Source organism: Rhamphochromis longiceps, linkage group LG4 (genome assembly GCF_057381845.1).
Source record: "Rhamphochromis longiceps isolate RC_006_pf linkage group LG4, R_longiceps_female_GT1.1, whole genome shotgun sequence".
NCBI classification, from domain to species: domain Eukaryota; kingdom Metazoa; phylum Chordata; class Actinopteri; order Cichliformes; family Cichlidae; genus Rhamphochromis; species Rhamphochromis longiceps.
The window spans coordinates 10,730,784-10,752,795 of record NC_140560.1 but is presented as its reverse complement, the minus strand read 5'-3'; the positions used below and the strand labels follow the sequence as shown (position 1 = coordinate 10,752,795).

General features: G+C 41.2%; 1 protein-coding gene across 2 annotated transcripts in view; it reads right to left on the bottom strand.

Annotated features, from left to right (window-relative positions):
• usp43b (ubiquitin specific peptidase 43b) overlaps positions 1 to 22,012 on the bottom strand; it is an 86,591-nt gene that overhangs the window by 40,011 nt on the left and 24,568 nt on the right. For both annotated transcript variants that reach the window (XM_085403231.1, XM_085403233.1), the window contains 2 exons: positions 13,204 to 13,307; positions 2,883 to 2,975 (listed from right to left, as the gene is read on the bottom strand). In XM_085403231.1, the coding sequence (XP_085259357.1) occupies positions 2,883 to 2,975; positions 13,204 to 13,307 (197 nt within the window). The remainder of the gene's footprint in view (positions 1 to 2,882; positions 2,976 to 13,203; positions 13,308 to 22,012) is intronic.

The window sequence follows — 22,012 nt, the reverse complement described above, 5'->3', positions numbered from 1 at the left end:
AAACAAAAACGAATTAGTGCGGACATGGCCTTAGAAAAAGTCTGCCACGTAACACCCTTACAACTCTGAATTGCTAATTTTACATTTTAAAATGCCGTTTCTTGTACCCAAGTCTTAATGCTAAGCTAAGCTAACTGGCTCCTAGCTCTCGTTTTATACCAAACACACACACCCACACAAACACACATATAGTTTTACCAGCAGCAAGCCTATTTCCCCAAATTCTTAACTGTGCTCTCGGGTTTGGAAACACGTTGTGCTGTTTCCTGTGGATACTGGGAAACACTCCAGGCTCTGTAGCTCACCTACCTTATTACAACTCATACCAGCTGTCTAAGCAAGAGCTTCACTAAACTACTAACAGTCCACCTCCACAGGACAGGACATGAGAACAGGCAAGTTGTGGGAGACAAAATATTCCATGTTGTTTTTAGAAAACTATCAGCATTACGGTAAAGATCAAAAGCAAGCACCTGGAGTGTGTTGTAAGTGCTTAAGAGCCAGATTTTTATCCAACTGCTAAAGACAGGTGATAAAATAAAATAAAGGGTTAAGTGCTGGATCACTGTGTGTTGCCAGAACAGCTTTAGTGTTCCCTGGCACTGGTTCTCCAAAGTCTTTACTGGAGGGATAGGCACCATTCACCCAAAAGATATTCCCTCATTGGTTTATTGATGACGATGGTAGAGAGCACCATCTAACACGGTGGTTCAGACATCTGTGTTCACCTGGGTTGACCTGAGTGATTATGGCCAAAGTATATGATTCATATCATTTCATCCTGTAAGAGACCACTCCCACAACTCTGTTTTTGCAGCGACCCATCTTAATCCACGCCAGCAAAAACGTTGTGAAAGTCTCTTAACTTGAAAGTCTTGGTCACCTATCTGTAGATATGTACATGTGTTTTTGATAAGAAGGGGAAAAAAGCCTGATGCATAAATAGAGAGGCACTGGCTGAAAAAAGGAGGAATGGGTTACCCCTCCCTGAAAATGTCAGGATTTCCTGAACGGGCTCAGGGCCTCGTTAATCTAACGTGGAGGAGAAGTGGCTGTTTTCATGTAAATTTGAATAACACATTGTTTTAATGCGGAGAAGGTTTCCCACTAGCTTTTCCTTTCTGATACCAGGCCCTTCAGCTCCACAATGACCTGTGTTCCTACTGTATGTAATGCATGAACAAAGCTGGGTGTTGTACATCCTATTTTCTAATTGTGTCTCGATTTGTTTGGTGTTTTATTGCCTGAAGTTTCAAGAGCACCTATCATGCTTTTCCTTATTTTCCGTCACATATAGTATGTACTGTTACAGTAGTGGATTCACATATTAAACATGCACAAAGTTTCAAATAATGAGCTCTATGTATGCAAAAATAATCCCTATGTCACAATATCAGGTTCTCAATGTGGTCACAAAAATAGCAGTGTTTTGCAATATCTATATAAAATTACCAATATTGCTATTAGTCAAAGTCTTCTGTGATTTTATAACAAAATATTCACAGCTCAAAAAAAAGAGGAACACATTCAAAAATCATTAGATCTCAACATTTTCATGCACCAGGAGGAATCTTGGACCCACTGCACCAGGGTAGTGTCAAGAATTTCATCCTGATAACTAATGGCAGTCAGGGTGCTGTTGCTTAGTCGGTCTGTGAGTCCTTCCATGGATATACCATCACTGACCCACCACCTAACTGGTCGTGCTGAACAGTGTTATAGACAGCATAACATTCTCCACGGCTTCTCCAGACCCTTTCATGTCTGTCACATGTGCTCAGGGTGAACCTGCTCTCATCTATGAAAAGCACAGGGTGCCAGTAGTGCATCCGCCATCTCTGGTATTCTATGGCAAATGCAAATTTGGCTCGGCAAAACGGTGCTGGGCAGTGAGCACAAGGCCCCCTTGGGGATGTTGGTCCCTAATGTACCCTCTGCCTTATTCAGTTAGTTCTCAGATTATTTGGTCAGTGACATCCACATCAGTGTCCTGCTGGAGGTCATTCTGTGGCTCTGCCAGTGCTCATCCTATTCACAAAGGAGCAGATATCGATCCAGCTGTTGGGTTAAGGGCCTTCTATGGCTCTGTCCAGCTCTCCCAGAGTAGCTGGAATCTTCTTTATGCTTGAGACGGTGCAGGGGAACATAGCAAACTTTCTGGTAATGGCACTTATTAATGTGCCAACCTGGAGGAGTTGGACTGCCTTTGAAACCTCGGTAGGGTCCAGAAGTGACAACATTAGGCACCCTAGTCCAATGCAAAACTAGTGAAAACAGTCAGAAATAATGAGGAGGAAAGAAACTTTTTTTAACAGTGCTCACATGGAGGTGGCGGGTGCGTTGGCATTAAACCATACAAAAAGAAGAACTGCACAATTATTTACAATATAAGTTATTAATAAGTCCATTATCAGAACTTTTCTAGAGTGAATATCCTTTAAATGACTATCTCAGAAACAATCATCCACCTGTGAGCATAGAAGCCTGGCACATATGATGTTCAAAGCTTCTGTGAGGTGTAGCCAATCTGAAGAAAGTTAGCTTGAATGGAGATAAGCTAGCTTGTTTCAGACACAGGAAGAATTACAGAGCTCCACAAAACTGCAAATCATGCAAAGCTACTGTGGCAGAGCAAGAAAAATATGGAGATGAAGAATGAACATAACAATTTGACTTCAAAAGAAGTAACTATCAAACTATCAAGATTAACAATCAAAACATATGAATATTTATATAGATCACGTATTGTAAGATACCTGAACAGTGTAATGATCAGAGGTCCACATCATTATTGTGAATGAGTTTCTACTCGTCGTTCTGACTAGAAAAACCATATCAGATAATAGACAGAAGTCTTTTTTGAAAATAACAGCACTGCTCACCTGGTCTGGCGAAGAGGAATCGGTAATGAGATGCAGAGGAAAGGGTCAAAGGTGTTGCTCTGTTTCAGGCAGTGTGGGCATGTCAGTGAAGATCTGCGGGGACGAAAGAACACAGTCACATTAGTCTCGAAAAAACAGCTGCACTGACTTGACACGGGCTTCCAATTAATCTCAAAGTCCTCCTGATTAAGTCTGGCAGGAAAGGAGATGGCTTAATCTTGTTACACAAGTGAACACCACAGGAAAAGTGTTCACAGTGCTCCATTCAGACGCCTTGATCTGATTGTGAGAAAGGAAAAGATGAGTGATGTAACTGGTGGGAATGAGAGAGAGTCGAGGGATGGGGTGGGGGTTAGAGGTAGTTGAAGCAGCCCCCCTGGGATGATTGGCGCTATAAACGCAAAACAGCAAAAGCGGTTTCCACGCTGTTGCGTCACTTTCGCTGCTCATGTGATGCCATTAAAGGAGGCTCGAGCAAAGGAGGTAGGTGAATTTCCTAAGTTTCCTAAGTACGTCTGAATGCACAGAAAGGAGGGAGTGACTACAACAGCGATTTTTGTTCCTGTGGATGGCTTCACTTCTTTCAGTTAATCCCTCTTAATGTCATTGGAAGAAATAGCTTATTCTAGTGAGCTAATTGTCTCAACAATGAGTCAGGGAGCCCACAGAATTTAAAAGCAGGATTGCTGGAAGTGATTTTGTAAACCTCAACTCTCTGTAAACAGATCTAATTATGTGAATGTTCAATAAATTTATAAAAAAAAAAAGCCGTACAGATTCAAAAACAGGCGTACTCATACACACTCTTCTGAAGTTACCAATAGAAGACTGAGCCTGTCCATGGTTTTTATGGTTTACAGATGAAATGAATAAAATAATATATTCGCACAATGAGCCATCTGTACCACCTGCAGTATTTGCTCTATGTGCTGAAATTCAGGCTGTGGTTTTGGTCAGTATGTAGACCAGATTCCTTCAGATTCCTTCCAGTCCAGTTAAAAATCCAAGTTGGAAACATTCCTCAGAGATTTTGATCCATGACATGATGGCATCACACAATTAAAACCAGGTTGAAATGATTTGGGGTTTGTGACAAACAGAAGAAGAGTACACTGTCGTCATAAAGGGTTGGACATAGTCTGCAACAATACTCAGGTAAGCTAACCTATTTAAAGGATATTTAGTTGGTACTAAGTGGCCCAAAGTGTGCCAAAAAATTTACAACACCATTACATGACCAGCAGCAGCCTGAGCTATTGATCAGGATGGATCCATTCTTTCATATTGTTTACAATATACTTACATCAAATTCTGACCCTGTTATCCAAATCCTGTAACAGAAATCAAGACTCGGACCAGGCAGCATTTTTCCAATCCTATATTGTCTAATACTGGTGAGCCCATGCAAGCTGTAGCCCCAGGTTTCCTGTTCTTAGCTAACAGAAGTAGTCCTCTGCTGCTGTAGATACCAGGTTCAGCACTTTAAGGTTCAATATCCTGTGCATTCAGAGATGTACATACCTTAGTCATAATTAATTATTTGAATTTCTGTTGCATTCCTATCAGCTTGAAGCAGTCAGACTCTCCTCTGACTTTTCTCTAAAATACAACAACCATGTTCAAAACCACTCAAATCAACTTTTTTCCCCATCCTGATGCTAAGTTTAAACTTCAGCAGGTCTTCTTGTCCATGTCTGCATGCCTAAATGCACTGAGCTGCTGCCATGTGATTAGCTGATTAAACAATAATACATCATCACATCATATTATTTGCTCCTTATAAGATAAATTAAACATACTATATGTATAAAAATATATATTTATAAATATAAATGATAATGACCATCAGAATTTGTAACTTCCATGAACTGACCTCCTGTGCTCAATTCAATAGCTAATTAAAACCAACAGTTACAGCTGAGCTTCGCCTTTGGCTGCTGTTAGCTCAAAAGTTTAATTTCCAGACTAGCTAGAAAAATTATTTTAGTGTAAAAATTACTAAAAAGTTTCTCAGGAGCACCATTTGACTGTGTTAACATAAAAACGTGTGGTTATACTTTGCAGGTGTTTGGTATGGCTCTGTGTAACTGCTTAAGTGTGACGGACGGTTCTGCTGCAAACATCTGTTCAGCTGTAAACATATTCCCGAGGGTTTTCCTTTCCCGCCGGCACAGGAACCTCACACCACACCGGAAGCGTGCACAGCATGTTTCAATGGAACTATAGTGTTGATCAGTCATTACTCTAATTTATCTTTTCATTTGTATTACTTCAATATCAAAACAACAGAAATAAATCTGTTGAAATAGTGTGGAAAGCACCAGGCAGAACATTAACTAAGAGATTTGTGGGAAATACAGCTCATGCACAGCAATATGTAAGCGTAAGTAGAAGATCTGAAGTTCACATCATGTCTTGATTGAACTGAGGTCACGCTAACGACCTGTGAACCTTTTGCGACCTTAGCACACTCCATGAGAAAGACATAGATAAACTGACCAAATGTGTTTTCCTTACAGAAAGGCACCTGACAGACCCAGTGAGGGAGTAAAGGGAGGTGTGGGAGGCTGGTGAACAAAGCTCTATTCAAACAAGCCCAGCTGACATGGGCTCTTAGTGGATCTCTCCATTTTGGCAGAGTCGAATGGCTGCCCTACGGATGTCTTATTCTCGCCAGGAAACAGTGAGGGCAACCGCACTGCATGCATACAAATCACACTCAGCCTTAGCTAAAACATAGATGTGCCCAGCGCTGCTCTGAAACACTTAGAAAGAAAAAAGCAGCAAAGGAAGAGGTGATATTCTGGTGATGCTCTAATGGAGGAAGCGTGGAAAGGTTGAAAGGTATGTATCCCCTCATCTGTGATGCAGCCATGCTGAAGAGACTCTTGGCTTGATGCTTTCCTACAGCACAGAGCTTTGAACCTTCCTGAATAACACTTAATTTACTTATCTGCTTCCACTTCATTTTCTTTTCTAAGCAATTAGAAAGAAAACAACTTGGGTTGAAATGAAACGCGCTGGCACCTCATTTTTCTCACTAAGCCTCGTCGCTATCCTCCGCTGGGAGGTGGGGAGCAGTTTATTGACCACGTTAATGTTCTGAAATTGAAAACCTTAATTTGTGTCTCATAATTCTCTAATTAAAAGTACAATTGAGACATAATAATACTAGAACGAGAGAGTAAGCGAGATCCCTCGGAAAAATTGGCGCCACAGTAAGACGAGCTCCACACTCCCACTGAAACTGCACCATATCTGTAATTTGAAACACTTGACTGACTGTCATTCAGCCTTCATGCGGTGCACACTGCTGGAAAGTCTTTTTTTTTTTTACTAACTACAGCTACGGTAACTCACCCACATATAGTAAAAGATTACAATCTTTGATCTAATTTAGGCTTTACTTTATGTCAGGGTCCTGGGACTGGGCGACCCAGGATCCCTGAGCAGTTATGTATTATATTATTATTATTATTATATGTATTTTGGTATTGCTGCTGCTCTCCTCCATGATTGTAGATGTGAGTGTGTGTGTTTATGTCTGCGGGGATGCTTGGAGGATGGAGCTCAGCCACCTGCAGGCCTGAGGGGTGTGGCCCTGCGGAAGGACTGGCCACACCCGAAGCCACACACCTGCCGCTGATCAGGGCTCGTCGGGGGAGCTACTTAGGAGAGTCTTGGAGCTCCCACCGACGCGGGATCATTGCATGAGACTCCACGTTAGTCGTCCTGTTACTGAGTTAGTGTGTGTGTATGCCCGCGTTGTATGTGTCCTGACGGCTGCGTCTTTTGTTTCCCGCAGGAGGAGCGTGGAAGACACGGGAGCAGCGAGCACCGGGGGGTGCTGACACAGGAGCGGAGAGCACAGAAACACGGACTATTTACGGGGAGACACGACACGGGAGTCTGGGAAAACACGGGGATTTATTGTTACGTTGTTTGGATTGTCACCATTGTAAATAAACACTGTCTATACATAGAGCACCGCGCCTGGGTCCTCCTTCCCCACTCCTTCCACGGTGTGCCATGCCATACCGTGACACTTTATGTGGACCTATTATTTACATTTTCTGCCATATACATGCTGTTATAATATCAGATGCTCATATTCAACGTGGCCAAAGTTTACAGTGTACACCGATCACACATAACATTATGACCAGTGTTGGTCAAGTTACATGAAAAAAGTAATCAGTAACTAATTACCGATTACTTCCCCAAAAAAGTAATCCCATTACTTTACTGATTACTTACTTTCAAAAGTAATTAGTTACTTAGTTACTTTTTAAAAACACGATTTAATACCTGAGTAGGTGATAAAGTGATAGATCTTTCAGCCCAATTCTACTTTTTCTGCATAATCCATCATACAAAATGTAATCAAATGGAAAAGTCTCTTTTTAAAACTTGTTTTATTAGTTTTAATCTTTTAACTTTATGCATCAAACAAAAATTAAATTATATGCACCATTCTCTGACTGGAAGAAATTTGTTTAACATTTAAACCTATTTTCTGCACATTCCAGCACATAAAATAAAATATTTTTTTGTGTTTACACTCAGTCTTCCAAATAGATGCAAGTGAAATACAGCAAAAAAATGTTGAGTGAAAATGTTGAGTGGCATAGGCTGAGGTTTACCCTGGTGCAGGTGTGCTGCAGCGGTCAGTGGAAGAATCTGCGAGTTTCTCTGTGAGTTTCCCATTACGTCGTAGCGCACTCGGTGCTTGCTCGGAAGTTAAGGGTTTTTTTTCGCTGTAAAAATAAGTTTTCTTCCCACGCACAATGGACACGAATGTTTTTGTCACTTTTTACAGAATCAAACTCAAAGTAAGGTCAGTACTTCCACGCTTTAAACGCTGCACGCTCATACTCTCTCCCGCACTCGATATATGATCCATTGTTGATCTGCACACAGCTGTTGTCACAAACGTCGCACTCGCTTACGTCACTGTCATGAGACATTCTCGCAAAAAAATCACGGTTTTAGTAACGCAGTAACGCAGCGTTACTACAGGAAAGTAACGGTAATCTAATTACCGTTTTTGCTATAGTAATCCCTTACTTTACTCGTTACTTGAAAAAAGTAATCGGATTACAGTAACACATTACTTGTAACATGTTACTGCCCATCTCTGTTTATGACCAGCTGCATAATATTGTTGGCGAAGACCTTTACTGGTCTGCAGCTCTGCAGCCCCATACACAACAAACTGTGTTGCTCTGACAACTTTCTACCAGAACCAGCATTAACTTTACAGCAATTTGAGCTACAGCAGCTTGTCTGTTGGACCAGACATCACCAGCCAGCCTTCACTCTGCCCATGACCCTGTCGCTGGTTCACCACGGTTCCTTCCTTGGACATTTTTTGATAGATCCTGACCACTGAAGAATGGGAAAACCCCATAAGATGCTCTGACTCCGTCATCTAACCATCACAGTTTGGTTCATGTCAAACTAGCTCAAATCCTTACACGTGCCCATTTTTCCTGCATCAACTTTGAGGACAAAATGTTCACCTTCTCCCTAATATCTCCCATCTACTGACAGGGCCAAGATGAGATAATTAGTGTTATTCACTTCACCTCTCAGTGCTCATATGTTATGCCTCAAGCTATGGTTTCACTACAGCTAAACACTTGGAGCCTTATAGTTTTTTTTCTGCTTCTGGCTTAGTGGGACGTCACTGCGAGCAGATTTCCCTGATAAGCACGCAGCTCTGGCTGTGAGTGCAGCAGCCTCGTCCAACTTCTACTTTTTTGGCACAGCCAATAAACCAAGAAGGAAGAGAGTTAAATGGCTTCCTTTAGACACTGTACAAAGGCCCAGTATACAATTATTAAGGATTATATTAAACTTCATATAATGTAAAGATGCGATAATATAAAATACTGAGCTAGGTCCATTTTAGAGGGCCTAAAATTCTATGCATCAGTGAGTGAACCGAAGTAGAAATGAAACTAAAGTCATCACAAAACGAGCCTTTTGATCAGTTCCAGAATGTGATGACACATAACATAAATAAAGATCTAATAATTGTTGGCGCTGCTCGCTTGGACGGTGATTTAACTTGTTTGAACATGTATAATGGCCGTGATGATTGCATAGTGACAAACCGGGCTATTACAAGGATAATTCTCCGGTCTGTCAACTCTAGATGTTGTATTGCATTGGACACTGCATTGCAAAGTGCTACACGGGCAGTGACGGAGCCCCAGGACTCAGTTCCTTGGAAGCCAAAAGAGAGAGAGAGACAGGAGTTGGGAAATTTTTCTTCCAAGTCTAATTCTAGCAGTGCAATACATTCATAAGCAATTAAAAACTCAGTGTTTGGATGCTTGTCTGCAACTCTTGCACTGGTAAAATAGACTGACAGTGTAATGTATATGCTGGAGTATCTGTGTAAAGGTTTTGCTAAGGAAAACTCAGCCTGTAGTACACAGTATACAACAGAATTGAATGCACGCATGTGCAGTAGCACTTTTAAGCAATCAAAAACAAGTAAAGACTATATTATAAATAAAGGACCTGAAGTCAGAGTACACCGGTGTATACTTTAGCTTATTCATTCTCATTTGACCCCCTGCTGAGGTAAAAAAAATATACACAAACAAAGCAGAGGGTCAACAATAAATACATCTATCACCCATGTCCAAACACAGATACAATCGCTTTAAAAATTCACATTTAATAAAAATGTCTTTAGAGTTAAACAATGTCGTTATCTTATATGCATTTGGTCTCAATCTAAAATATACAGCAGATATATTTAATGATTATAAATAAATAATGAAATAATGATACTAATATCCAAGGTTTCCCAAGCTACAGAGTATGTGATTAACATATGTAACATAATAAAATCTGCCCCACCTACACCTCGCCAAATAACACCAAACCTAAACTATGCAAATTATTTTCCAGCTGGAACTGTTGCTTAAATAATCCAGAATGTAAACAGATACATGGATACACTCATATCACTTTTAAAACATGCCAGGTTTCCAATTTTGCCTCAGGATATCAGATATCCTTATGTCAAGTGCTGCTTTTATGTACTTGCCATTTACCACTCCAGTCTGTCCCCATAAATAAGAAAGTCCTACATGATCAAATATTTGCTTTACCTTCACAGCCCAGTTTGATATCAAGTGGGCCGGACCAGAACACTCTGTTTTCCTGCAGTGTAAAGACGTTTAACTACACATTTAATCTCTGCTACATCTTAATGTGGTAAAAACAGAGTAGTGCATCCATTTTTGGACTCCTTCACATTTTTCAAAGTAGTCCCCTGGGCCAGATTGGAGTCTTTATTGAGCTTATTCTGGCCCTCAGGCCTTATGTGTGACACCTCTGATCTACACCAAGATCCAAGAAAGTCCTTGGTAAAACTAAAAACGCAGCTGCAGCAGTATTAAGGATGTACAAAAGCAGGTAAAGCACCACTAAATACAACCACAATGGCTGTCCGTCTGCAGTGATGCCACTGACAGTGCACTGCTTTCATCATCTACCTCTTAAAAACAGACGATTCAGAGCCGGCGGTATTCTTGTCTGTAGGAATTTTTGTGACAGCTTGCTCTCAAATTTGCTGAAGAGCACGAACAGAAGCCTAACGAACACCGGGCGCAGGCTAAATGCTTCAGCTTCAGCTCCAGTATGTTTCTTGTGAACATGACCAATACATAGCGCAGAGGTTGGAGCGTGATGATATGGACCTGGACGAGTGCAAAAGGGAGACAACATTTATAGGCGGCACAGACAATGCCTGAATGCTGGCTGACAAGATGACTTCCGTCTCCTAAAGCTTGGCAGAAGATGAATATTCCAGCATAAAAAGGATCCACAGAGCTCTGCCAGAATCACACAAGAGTTTCTAAAGAAGGAAAATGTAAAAAAAAATAAAACCCAAAAAACTATTACTTGACCAAGCATTTCACCTGCCTTTAGTCAAATAAAAAACCTTTGGGGTGTTTCAGAAAAAGGAAAGGTGAGGCAGCACATCCTCTCCATCAAAGACGAGCAGGAGGAAAAAAAGAGTCTCAGAAGAATGGCAGAACATTTCTTCAGAAATTTGCACAATAGCAGCATCAAAAATAAAGGTGGACATAAGAAGTGTTGAAAAAAAACTGCTTCAGATCTGAGCTCCTTTTGTGGGCCGCGTCTTTTTACTGCAGTAAACCTCAAACGGTGGTTCTAATTTTCAATAAGAGCAATTACCCCGCCCTTCAAATTGGTGCAATTATTTTGAGGTGATAACATTTTCAATCTTTTGACATCTACGTGCTACCGCAGAGCGATGCACTCGCTCCTGTTGTATACTGCGCACTCTCTCTGTGCCGTCTCACCCACTCTCGCTGGCTAGGACACTATTTGAGTGGGAGAGAGGAACAAATCTTGCCTGCCGGGCTGCTACGGCTGCTGCTTCCTATGTAGACCCACCCAGTGTGTCACAGCTGAAACATTTGAGAGTGAGGGTGGAAATTAGGCGATGCGCTCTGACAGATGTAATACTGGCAGTCACACAGAGCTGCCAATTTTCCAAAGAATTAGCAGATGGAAGAAGGTACAGGCCACAGAGAGTACGCATCAGAGGCAGTTCAGCCTGGAAAGCCTGCACTTTTATAAAAAAGTCTTGTTTATAAAAAAATTAGATTTGAAATCAGCAGCAGCAGCAACAACTGCTTAGATGTTAGGTATAATAGAAGTAAACTGTAACCTAACTCAACTAACCAACGAGGCAAAGCGTTGAAAGCTAAACTGCGGCATAAACGTAGTTTCTAACGGACAAGATTAAAAATTCCATTGAGAATTCCACTCTCAGGAGGCTGCAGCTGACAGACGTGTACATCAGCCGCCTCTTTATCTCCAGGATGACTGATCTGTGGGAGACATGAGGACATCCAGCTGCACCGAAATGTTAATAAGACAGTGTGCTAAGCGCTTTCCCCCTTTTTTCCCCTTAAAACCCACCTTCCAAAAAAACAGGAAGAAAAGTCTTTGATTGAAAAATATTCACAAAGCATTACAACAGAGAAAATACTCGACCATTGTGACATCCCTAATTGTTTCAGCACAAAAAGGAAAGCACTCTAAATAAGTACTTAAGAGATTTCTGTTTTTCTAAGAGGCTCAGAGGTTAGAGAAGCAGGCCAGTTTTTCATTGGGCCTTTTCAGAATAACTGCCTCTGTCTGCCTGGTAATTAGTGCTGTGTGTGTGTGTTTGTGTGGGCGAAGATTTAAAGTCCTTCTAACCTGGCATGTGTGTCTCTGAGGGCTTCTCTGTAAAAGAAATTATGACATCTCCATTAAATCGGCCGTATTTAGCAATTACTCTGCAATCTGACCGGTGAACCCTGAACACCGTGTACTGTGAGCCTGTAAGTGGATTGTGTGATTTGACCCCCTCTCTTCACTGGTATTATTCAGTAATATTTATGTCATTTATCTACACAGTGTGAGCCTGGACGAAACACAGGAGTGCCATGAGACAGACGTGTCCGCAGGAGCTATTTAAGTCGTGACCTTTCTCTTGCAGAGCAACCTGACATTTAGACCACTTGACAACATGGCAGTGGACCTTTGTGCAAACAAAACTCACAAGATGCTTGATATGGTATGTGCTGATTTCAGCCAAACAGAAAGAAATGTCTGCTGGCAAATAGTTTTTGGTTCAGAAGAATTTTTTTTTTTACAAAGTCACTTTTGTCTTGCTACAGTCATTCAATGGGAGAAACAGTTTGACAGGCCTTCTGTGTCTGGTAACTGTTAGACCAAGTTACAACCATAGTCTGTATATAAAAGATGGATGCACCTGTTGAACCTCTGCAAACCTCTACTGGAGTAGACTCCTTTGGATGCACAAAGGAATCTTTTTTTAGTACTTAGGGATGAGTTGATTCTTGTTCTGTAACTTACTGTAGGTAGTATTGTGATTTTCACTTAAATAGTTTATATGCTTTACTAAGTCTGAAAGGTGAAAAACAGGTTTTTAATGCAAAATGATGTTTAAACTGTTGCTTTTATGTAATACATCTATATAAACACAGTTTTTTCCTCCACTAACTTTCTATATTGTGTTCTTGTGTGCCCCCACTCCTTTGTTCTTGGTCTCCCTCTGTGACATACATTAAAATGCCACTTCAAGGAAGTTACCCGCATCTTTGAAATACAGTCTATTAATGACTCAGGGAAGGTTTCAGCAGTCACTTGTACCATTATCTCTTCACGTAATGATAGTAAGCCAGCAAGATGTGACAAACTGATTTGTCCTTAATGTCGACTTCATTTAAATCAAATTTTATCCTTAGAAACTCACTTGTATTGTGCCTGGAAATGCTCCTGGACAAAGCTGTGCTGGACTCTGGGCTGCTGTGACTGGGATGGATCAGGAGACGGCACTTCCTCAGCTCCAACAGGGCCCTGCGGCACAAAGGAGGCCACACATAAACACAGAAAGTCTATCCCATTCTCACATTTATTATATATATACTGCAAAAGTTGTTAGGCATTGTTAATGAGACAGCAAATGTGTACTTTAAAGGTAAATTGAGTAAAATATCACCAGTAGATGTCAGTAGATTGCAGACAACCACCCATTGAATTCTGTTGTTTTTTTTTTTACCCCTTCCTAATTCAAGTGTATAATCTTAGCTATGGGGGATGATGTAGGACAAACAACCTCGGTTGCCATCCATCTGTAGTGAACTGTTATGTGTCCATATCTATCTACTCTGGAAGAAGCTGTAAAACCTTGTGAAAGTAATCTGAAGAGATAGTGAAGCTTAGTAGCAACAGCTAATGAAACTTTCTTTGAAGTGGATCCAACATTGTTGGATTTGGACGCTTAATAAATAAACTCTCATACGATGTGAGAGTGTAATCAACCTTTTTGAAGGAAAGTGTGATTTTTTTTCTGTTAGCTAACAACCAGCTGTTTTTTTTTTTTAGCTAGCTTTGTGTCAGATGCCCGAAGACAGGATGGTTGCATGTCTTATTTTCTGAGTAACTGTAAAAATACCAGGAATAAATCAACATGTTTACGCACGTTTTTGTGTGCTAGAGCCCTGACTTCAGTTTAGGAGACAAGGCTTGAGGTAAGGAGGAAGTGGATGAGGTGGAAATGAAGGAGGAAACAGAGCAGCGTTAGAGGAAGAGAAAGAAAATATACTGTACATGTACAAATGTTAAACAGCCGATTAGGTGTTAATCGATGTCCATCTCGGTCACTGAACAAAGGCATTTGCACGTTTTTACTTTGCTTTTTAAAAAACCTTTAAAAGAGTGCTCCGTCCTAAATATAACCCCTTCAAGAAGCCTTTATTTTTATTTTATCAAATTCTTACAAATGGGAGGAAGCTGGCCTTGGATGGAGATAAAAGTAGAGAAGTTTAAAAAAAGGAGTGAGCAGCCAAAGAATTGCAAGGTCACACTAAATGTGTGGGATGAAACACGCTGGGAGGATCATAAGCAATGCTGACGACACAACTATGTGAACAATCTTCTGCATCAGTTTGCAGATGAATTCATGTTTTCCTAATTACAAACCATAAGCAATAAACGTTTGAATAATGTGCCTTTCACTTCATAATGCTGCCAAAATGTATAGATCTGTTTGGCTATGTGCGTAAACCAAAGTTATGTGACGGGCTGAGAAGAACACAGTAGTGTTTGTTGTGCTTTAATGCCTAGTGCATCATATTTGATACACAGAAAGAGACTTCTGCATCATCAGTGTAATCCCCCCCATGAAAAACCTCAATAAATGACAAAATACATTAGAAAAAAAGAAAATATGAAAATCGTTTTTTAAAATTTGTCAGCAGGTTTAATAAAAACTCAAGACACTGAATTTTCTGGCAGTTATTTGATGGTTTAGGCTTTAAAGGGGTTAATAATGACACACTTTAACTAAAATTTAAAAGTGCTGAACGTTATGACACGTAGTCACACAGTGATATTTCTGTGCTGTATTGACTCATTCACACCTTTTCAGGCAGGGGAAAATAAAAGCTGGAAAACATTCTTTAAGTGGTTCTGCTTTAAAAGGGCATAATGTGGCATACAGACCTGCTGCTAGCATTCCTCTGCTCACACGCTATCAGTCCCACAATAGCCTGGTGTAAAAAGTCAGGTACTTGAGACTGCATTAAGTCATCATATCATCTCGGTGCTTTTTACGCCGGGCTGGCAGAGCCAAATGGAAATGCACTCTCTGAGCCTTCTCTGTTGACCCACACTCTCGCTCTGTTTACTATTCCTCAAGTTTCTAGCTACTGGTCCCGTACTGGCTGCCGCTGTTCCCAGGCTGGCAGCTCGACCATGACGTCCCCTCACAAAGTTAAAAAAGGGGGTTTTGAATTTCTAAAGGGGAGAGGGAGGTGGAGGGTGTGTGCGTTTGTTTGTCTGTGAGGTGCACTCAGAGTAACGGAAGACTCCTTTGCAGTTTGCCAGCATTTCCAAATGCTGACTCTATTCTTCTGAAAGCATTTGAGCTCACAGAGACCCCAGCCTGAAACCTGACCACCCTGCTGCACTGTGCTTTAAGAGGAGCACAATGACAAACCTCTACCTCCTCTCTTTTCATGGAGTCGAGGAGCTTTCATATCTTCCTGTCACGGGAGGATTAACCAAAAGCGGAGGTTCAACACGGCTGATCTTCCAGTTACCGCTTTATGTACAACAAGCAGTGAGAGCTTGAGAGTGCAGCCTGTCGTGCATTTGCATTTCGAGCTGACATCAAGCGCAGCATTTTACTCCCTCTTTTTCTTCCACATGCTTGCTAATGGATTCCACTGCTATCTTTATGGAAAGATAAAAAGCAACACCGAGGCCACAGAGTTCAAACACAGTTGGTCTTATCACCTCTCTGGAAACCCATGCCCTGCCGTGTCAGTAGACTGCAAGGTGTTAGATGTGTGCTAACAGTAGCTGTTGACGGCGTGGACATTTAAACACAGTGAGGAAGTGGGGGCAGCTTATGTGCCTTCTGATATGGGGTTCTGAAGAGTTATCTAAATGATCGTGGTCAGATATCAGTTCCCACAGAGGAAGCTGCGTCTGCTGCTGGTTTAAGAAATTGTTTTACAGGTTGGGAAATGACCCCAGCAGAACAGGGGGGCCATCTCAAGGGATGGCATGCACAAGTCTGAAATTTAGATGCTATCTTTGAAATTGCTTGTCAGAAAAATGTGCCATCTTTCAACCTGATAAAACTGTAACTAAACAGACAGGCAACAGAGAGAGAAAAAAAATTCACCCAGCTATTTATAGAGCCACGAAGGAAAAGAGAGAAAAAAACCCGACATAAAATGTCACTACTTTTCTGACACTTACCTTTCAGTATTTGAAGCAAACACACACACAAATGTTCCCTACTCTTTACAAATATTTTCATTTTGCTTGTGTCTCATTACGACATTTGTGACAAGCAGAGGCTCATCCAAGGGGAAACTGTTTTACCAGTCCAGTTTAATTTTATTTTATTTACACAGCTGCTTTATATTGTAAGGTAAAGACTCAACAATAATACAGAGAAAACCCCAACAATCTGATGACCCGAGCACTTGGTGACAGTGGGAAAGAAAAACTCTCTTTTAACAGGAAGAAGACTGCAGCAGTGATAAGGAGTCAGGCTAGCAGCATTATGGCTTTCATTTGTACACGTACAGTAGAATTACTGCTTTAAAGTCTCTTTTGGGTTGGTTTTGTGTTTATACCTAAAAAAAAATCTAAGAAAGATTACTTGTGTATTCTCATTGGGACAGGTATATAGAACTGTAGCCTAAGGTTTATATAGCTATCAATTTAGAGTGTAATGTAAAATTAATGTAATGAATGGCATAACAAATTACTTTCTCCAGGGAGTATGTATGATAAAAAACTGCACTGCTTTTTTATGACAAGTTATGCGTAATGTGTAATACATTACTTTTTAGAGTAATGACCCCAAGACTGGGTCTAACCTCGTTGGAAAACTCAAAAGTAAAGTGTGGAACAATTCACACATTTAATGCTCAACTTGGTTGTGAACTGAGGACAGCTGTCTAATCTTCACCCTGCAGGAGGAGGGCACATCATCAGCACAGAAGGTACCTCTGCTAGTTAGCCAGCTAACAGCAACAGCTTTGTTAATGTCATGTCAAGGCAGACAGTGTGGAGTGGAAAGCAGTGGACCCAAATACAGATGAACGAAATGTGGAAACGTAACTGTATTATAACAAATGCCGTGCCTTTTATTGACGCCGAAAAACAGAAGATGAACCAAACATAAGAAACAGACAAATGAGAAACTAACCACAAAAACCTAAACTGGGGAAACTAAATACACAAAAACCAGGAACACTAGGAAACACACAAATACCTGAGACATGGGACGTTAGTGATGGATGATAAGCAGACAATCAGACGAAGACAAAGTGCTTAAATACACAGAGGAATAATGAGGGAATGAGACAGCAGGAGAGCATAGCTGGGAGTAATCACGTACAACAAGACCGTGAGGAAGCAAAGCTGAAAACACTAACATAGCACATGAGACCGTCAAAGTAAAACAGGAAACATGAGACAGGCACAGAGACACGGACTTGACACTGAAACGATGAGAAGCATAGACATGAAAGCATAACTTGATTAAACGTGACAGAAGGAACACAGGGGAGACAGAAACCTAAAGACTAGAAATCACCATAAATACTAAGGAATAACTAAAAGAGCCAGAAATACAACACACTGAGAAACCACTAAATCACAGCGCACTGGGTCACCAGACCCCGGACATGTCAGGCATTAATGTTCCACCATTAACATTACTGTTAGTATTAACTGTGGTCTTCAATAGAGAAAATATGTGTAGCTATAGTTTCTTTTTATTTGAAACAACATTGCTAAGAATTGAAGTCAGATTGAAGTCATTTCAATCTGGGCTACCTTTTAACAGCAGGTTCCCTCGTGGGGCTAGTGCTGACCTATCACTGGTGGCAGTGCTTCTAACGTTACTGCATCCCTGTGGCTGTTAGGCTGCTGTTACACACTGGGTCTTCATAGTTTTACATGGTAACACAAGAAGGGTGGTATCACCCCACCCTTCTTGTTGCAACTGACCAGTCATATATCTGTGATATTGTAGCCTTGTAACTGTGTGGACAAATACAATAACATGGCTTGTCCCTAAGTAGAAGTAGGATGAAAAAAACACAGGGTCATGGTGGATATGTGGGCCACACATGAGACTTTCACCCAGAAGAATGGAGCTTGTGTCCCGCGTCAAACTTGAGGTCAATGATAGTTGTTTTGTTTTTTCAGTTTGACTCAGTATAGCCACCAAAACTACCTGAATAGATTTTGAAAATAAAATCCTGGATGAAAAATTTCTTCTGTTTCTTTGATGTCCTGGGAATGAGAATGTGTTGGGAACACAATGTAGCGCGTTTTCAATCCAGATCTGTTTGAACTGGTGAATTCTGATGCATTTTCATTGTGAAGACTGTTAATTTAGCTGGACCAAAGGGAAAAGGAGAGTCTCAGAGTGCATATGGACTTTGTTATGGATACTTTAAAGTAAATTCTTTTGATTTTGGCACACTAATCCAGTATTAAATTAATCTGGTAAGGGGAACTCCAAAGAACTGGCCCCTCTGACTTATAGAGTCAGTCAGAAGAAGAACACTGCCAAGAACAAACTAAGTTGCTAAACAGAGAAAAGACCCCAAAATGAAATCGAAATAAAAACCAAGGCCAGTCATATCTACAAAAGCAACACTGGGAAATGTAAACACAAAAATGTGCAGCTGCCAATATCCGAGATATGTAAAGCCTGAGAATTGTCTACCTCTGCTTAATTCAATAAGCCTCAATGCCAGGAGAGGGGCATGTGCCAGTGCCTGAGGAGCAAGGAGTAAATTAAAACTCAAATCCCTCACCCTGGCACCTTGGAGTGCTGTAATTGATTTCTGGGATTTAGATAAATGACAAAGATACGGCACGCAACTGAGTGGTGGGCTGGAGGCCGACCGCCAGCTCAGCACTGTCAGCAGGAGGCCAGAGTTCACGAAGTGTGATTTTTTTAAGTCGGCTGAAAGAAGAACAGAGAGTGAGGCCACAATGATTGAGAGCGAGTCGTGATAAGCAAATTGTTGTGCGGTTGGCTGCTCAGCATCAGACAGCCGCCTGGAAAGAGTCAATTTCTAGAAAAATCCGAGAACGCTAGCTGATTTAAAAGCAGAGGTCAGGTTTCTTGGTAGTTACTCATGCTGGAAACAAAAATATGTCATTGCCTTAGTGTAAGTACATTACTGACTAGGATTGTGATGGTGTATTAAATGGATTCCAATCGTTTGGTTTGGTAAATAAAAAAAACATCTTATTTTGCTGTGCCCTTTAAGCCAAACATTTACAACATGCTGACAGCGCTGGCCGATTCATGTCTGAGTGACACGACAGGCACAAGTGATGTTCACTATGTCTAAGTGATGATATAAAAGTCATGTTTCATGTTACTGCAAAGCTTTAAAAGCTGCAGCTGCAGCCACCCTGCATCCAGCATGGCAGAAGCTGAGCAGACACCCTGCCAATTTTAAGAAATGTGTATAATGTGTTAACTCACACTACATACTGAGTTTATGCTATGCTCATGGTCTGAATTTGCAACATCACAGTGCAGAGCTCATATTCAGCAGAAATACCAAGGCCTTCTGCCTTCTTATTGTTTTCTGTGCAATAATAATATACCTGTGATACAAAGGGTCATACCAAAAGAAGAACTTTATGTAATGTTACACCACTTGTAGAAGCTGCTTTTGGAAGTTTGCCTATAGTGTTTTAGGCACCCTTGGCAAAAGCACTACATTTACTCATAATACGTTTCAGCAGTGTGGATGTAGACACCGATGACTAGCGCACTACCACATCTCTGTTAAAGACTGTTGACTGCTGGACATCTGTACTTCAGCACGAAAGCCTGAAATCACACAGATTAACAGTGCACTCTCATCCCATTGGAGAGGCTTTCAATAATTCACCCCCCAAAAAAGCGTTGCTGGGAGTGATTCATCTGTGAGTGGATCCACTGTAAAAGAACTCAGGCGCTTTTACTCCACTGTGGCGAAAACCCAGGAAATGTGGCACCCCTCCCATCCTAACAGACCACCCATCTCATCCTGATGGGGGGAGATGATCGTATAGGAGGGGGTGAGTGTTCTTAGTAATGGCCCTGATGTGAATAATTTAAACAAACCCTGGAAATGCACAGGAACGGACACTGGAGAAAGCACTATGAGGAAGTGATTGAGAACAAGCCACAACAGCACCTAAATCCCCATGGCGATCGTAACAGAGAGGGTCAGAAAAGGATAGACAGCGATATAGGGCAGCTGTAAAGACACACATATGCATGCATTTATTGATATAAGTAGTGAGTCAGTAGTGTACTCAGCTGACAAAAAGACTGTTGATAAATAATGGACGGTCTCTTTCAACACCACCTGCTGTTGCACGGTTATCTCTCTATAAATAGTCTCAATAACTGATTCTGGGAGCTTTTCTCTCTGACCCTTTTGGCCCATTACATCCTCCCCAGGCGATTGCTCGTTGTGGGGTACATTCATATTTATTTGCTCAGCGTCCAGACATAAGGGCTTGGACTCTAAGTGACCTCATGGTTGTAACTGAATGACGGCTATGTGCTGCACATCTTAACAGTATAATGGCTTCAGTCTGCTCTAGTTTTGACTGACTTTGATCTTCCACAGTTTCCACAAATCAGAAATGATCAAGACAGCCTGTGCTGCTAGGCAACAGCCACGGAAACATGTACACTGCTTTAAAAAAAGTTAAAGAAAAACTTTGAAAACATCAGATCTCAATGGGGAAAAATTAAGCTGGATATCTATAAGGACTGGGTAAGGTGTAAGAAACAAAAGGATGCCACATTGTTTGATGGAAATGAAAATTATCAACTTCACAAGGCTGAATTCAAAGGCAACTCGAAAATCAAAGTGCAAAAAATAATGGAGCAGGCTAGTCCAGTCTAACAGTGGGTCTAAGGATGTTATCCTGATACCTAATGGCACCTGTCTGCATCTTTTTCTTTCTCCCGCTCTCTCTCATCTATCTTGTCAATGACCCTCACCAACCTGTCCTCCCATCTGCCATCTGTTTGTGTAGCAGCTTAGTCTACCACTGCCTCATGAAAACCTTGGAGCTCAGTTGCAATAAGATGCTCATCCTTGAAACACCTTTTTGGATTTCAGTTACTACCATCTTCACCACTTCTTCAATCATGTGCTGTTAGAGATTTGCTTCTATGCTTCTGAAATAATCAAGTAATCAATTGGCTTTGTTTTGCATCTTATATGTTGTCATGGCAATGACATCACTTTATGGATGGATAAATTGATCAGTAGATAAAATAAAGCATTTGATAGCTGCTCTGGTCTGTGAGACTGAGAGACACAGATTTATAGATGAACATTTCCTTTTTTTCCCAGCTAAGGTGGGCTTGCGTCACCGTGCATCAGGAGGACAAACCTCTCTACTACTTGAGCTGGAGCCACAACAATAGGCGTTCGCCCGACATGAGGCCAAGTTGTCAACTCTTTGCACTGAGGGGGAGGGGTTTCACATTACACTAACCAGTCACTGAACATCAACGTCCCCCTGCTTTACAGCCATGGTGCTGCAGTGCTAATCAATAGCATTCCCACAGCATTCACTGGACTGATTACTTTTCAGCAGAGAAAGCGCTGTTTCCTCTCACAATGCCACATGAATTACTCAACAGAGCAGTGTGTGCTGATTCAAAGTTCTGGACCAAGGCAGAATAGACAGATGACATGGATTCTAATATTTCTTCTTGTGTTGTGCTGTCAATGGGTTTTGCAATTTTCTTCACATTCAGATCATCCTATCATTTTCCTGAGCTATCACCAATAACAGATCCACTGCTCCCACTCGCCACACAAACAGTGCAGAGTGGGAGCATGAACCTGTGTGAGATATGGACATGTGACACACTCTCCAGATGCTTCATTACATACACCTTGCTAGCACTTGGTTGCGCCCCCTGACACCTTCAGAGGTGCCCTAATTCTTCATGGCATAGATTCAACAAGGTGATGGAAACATTCCTC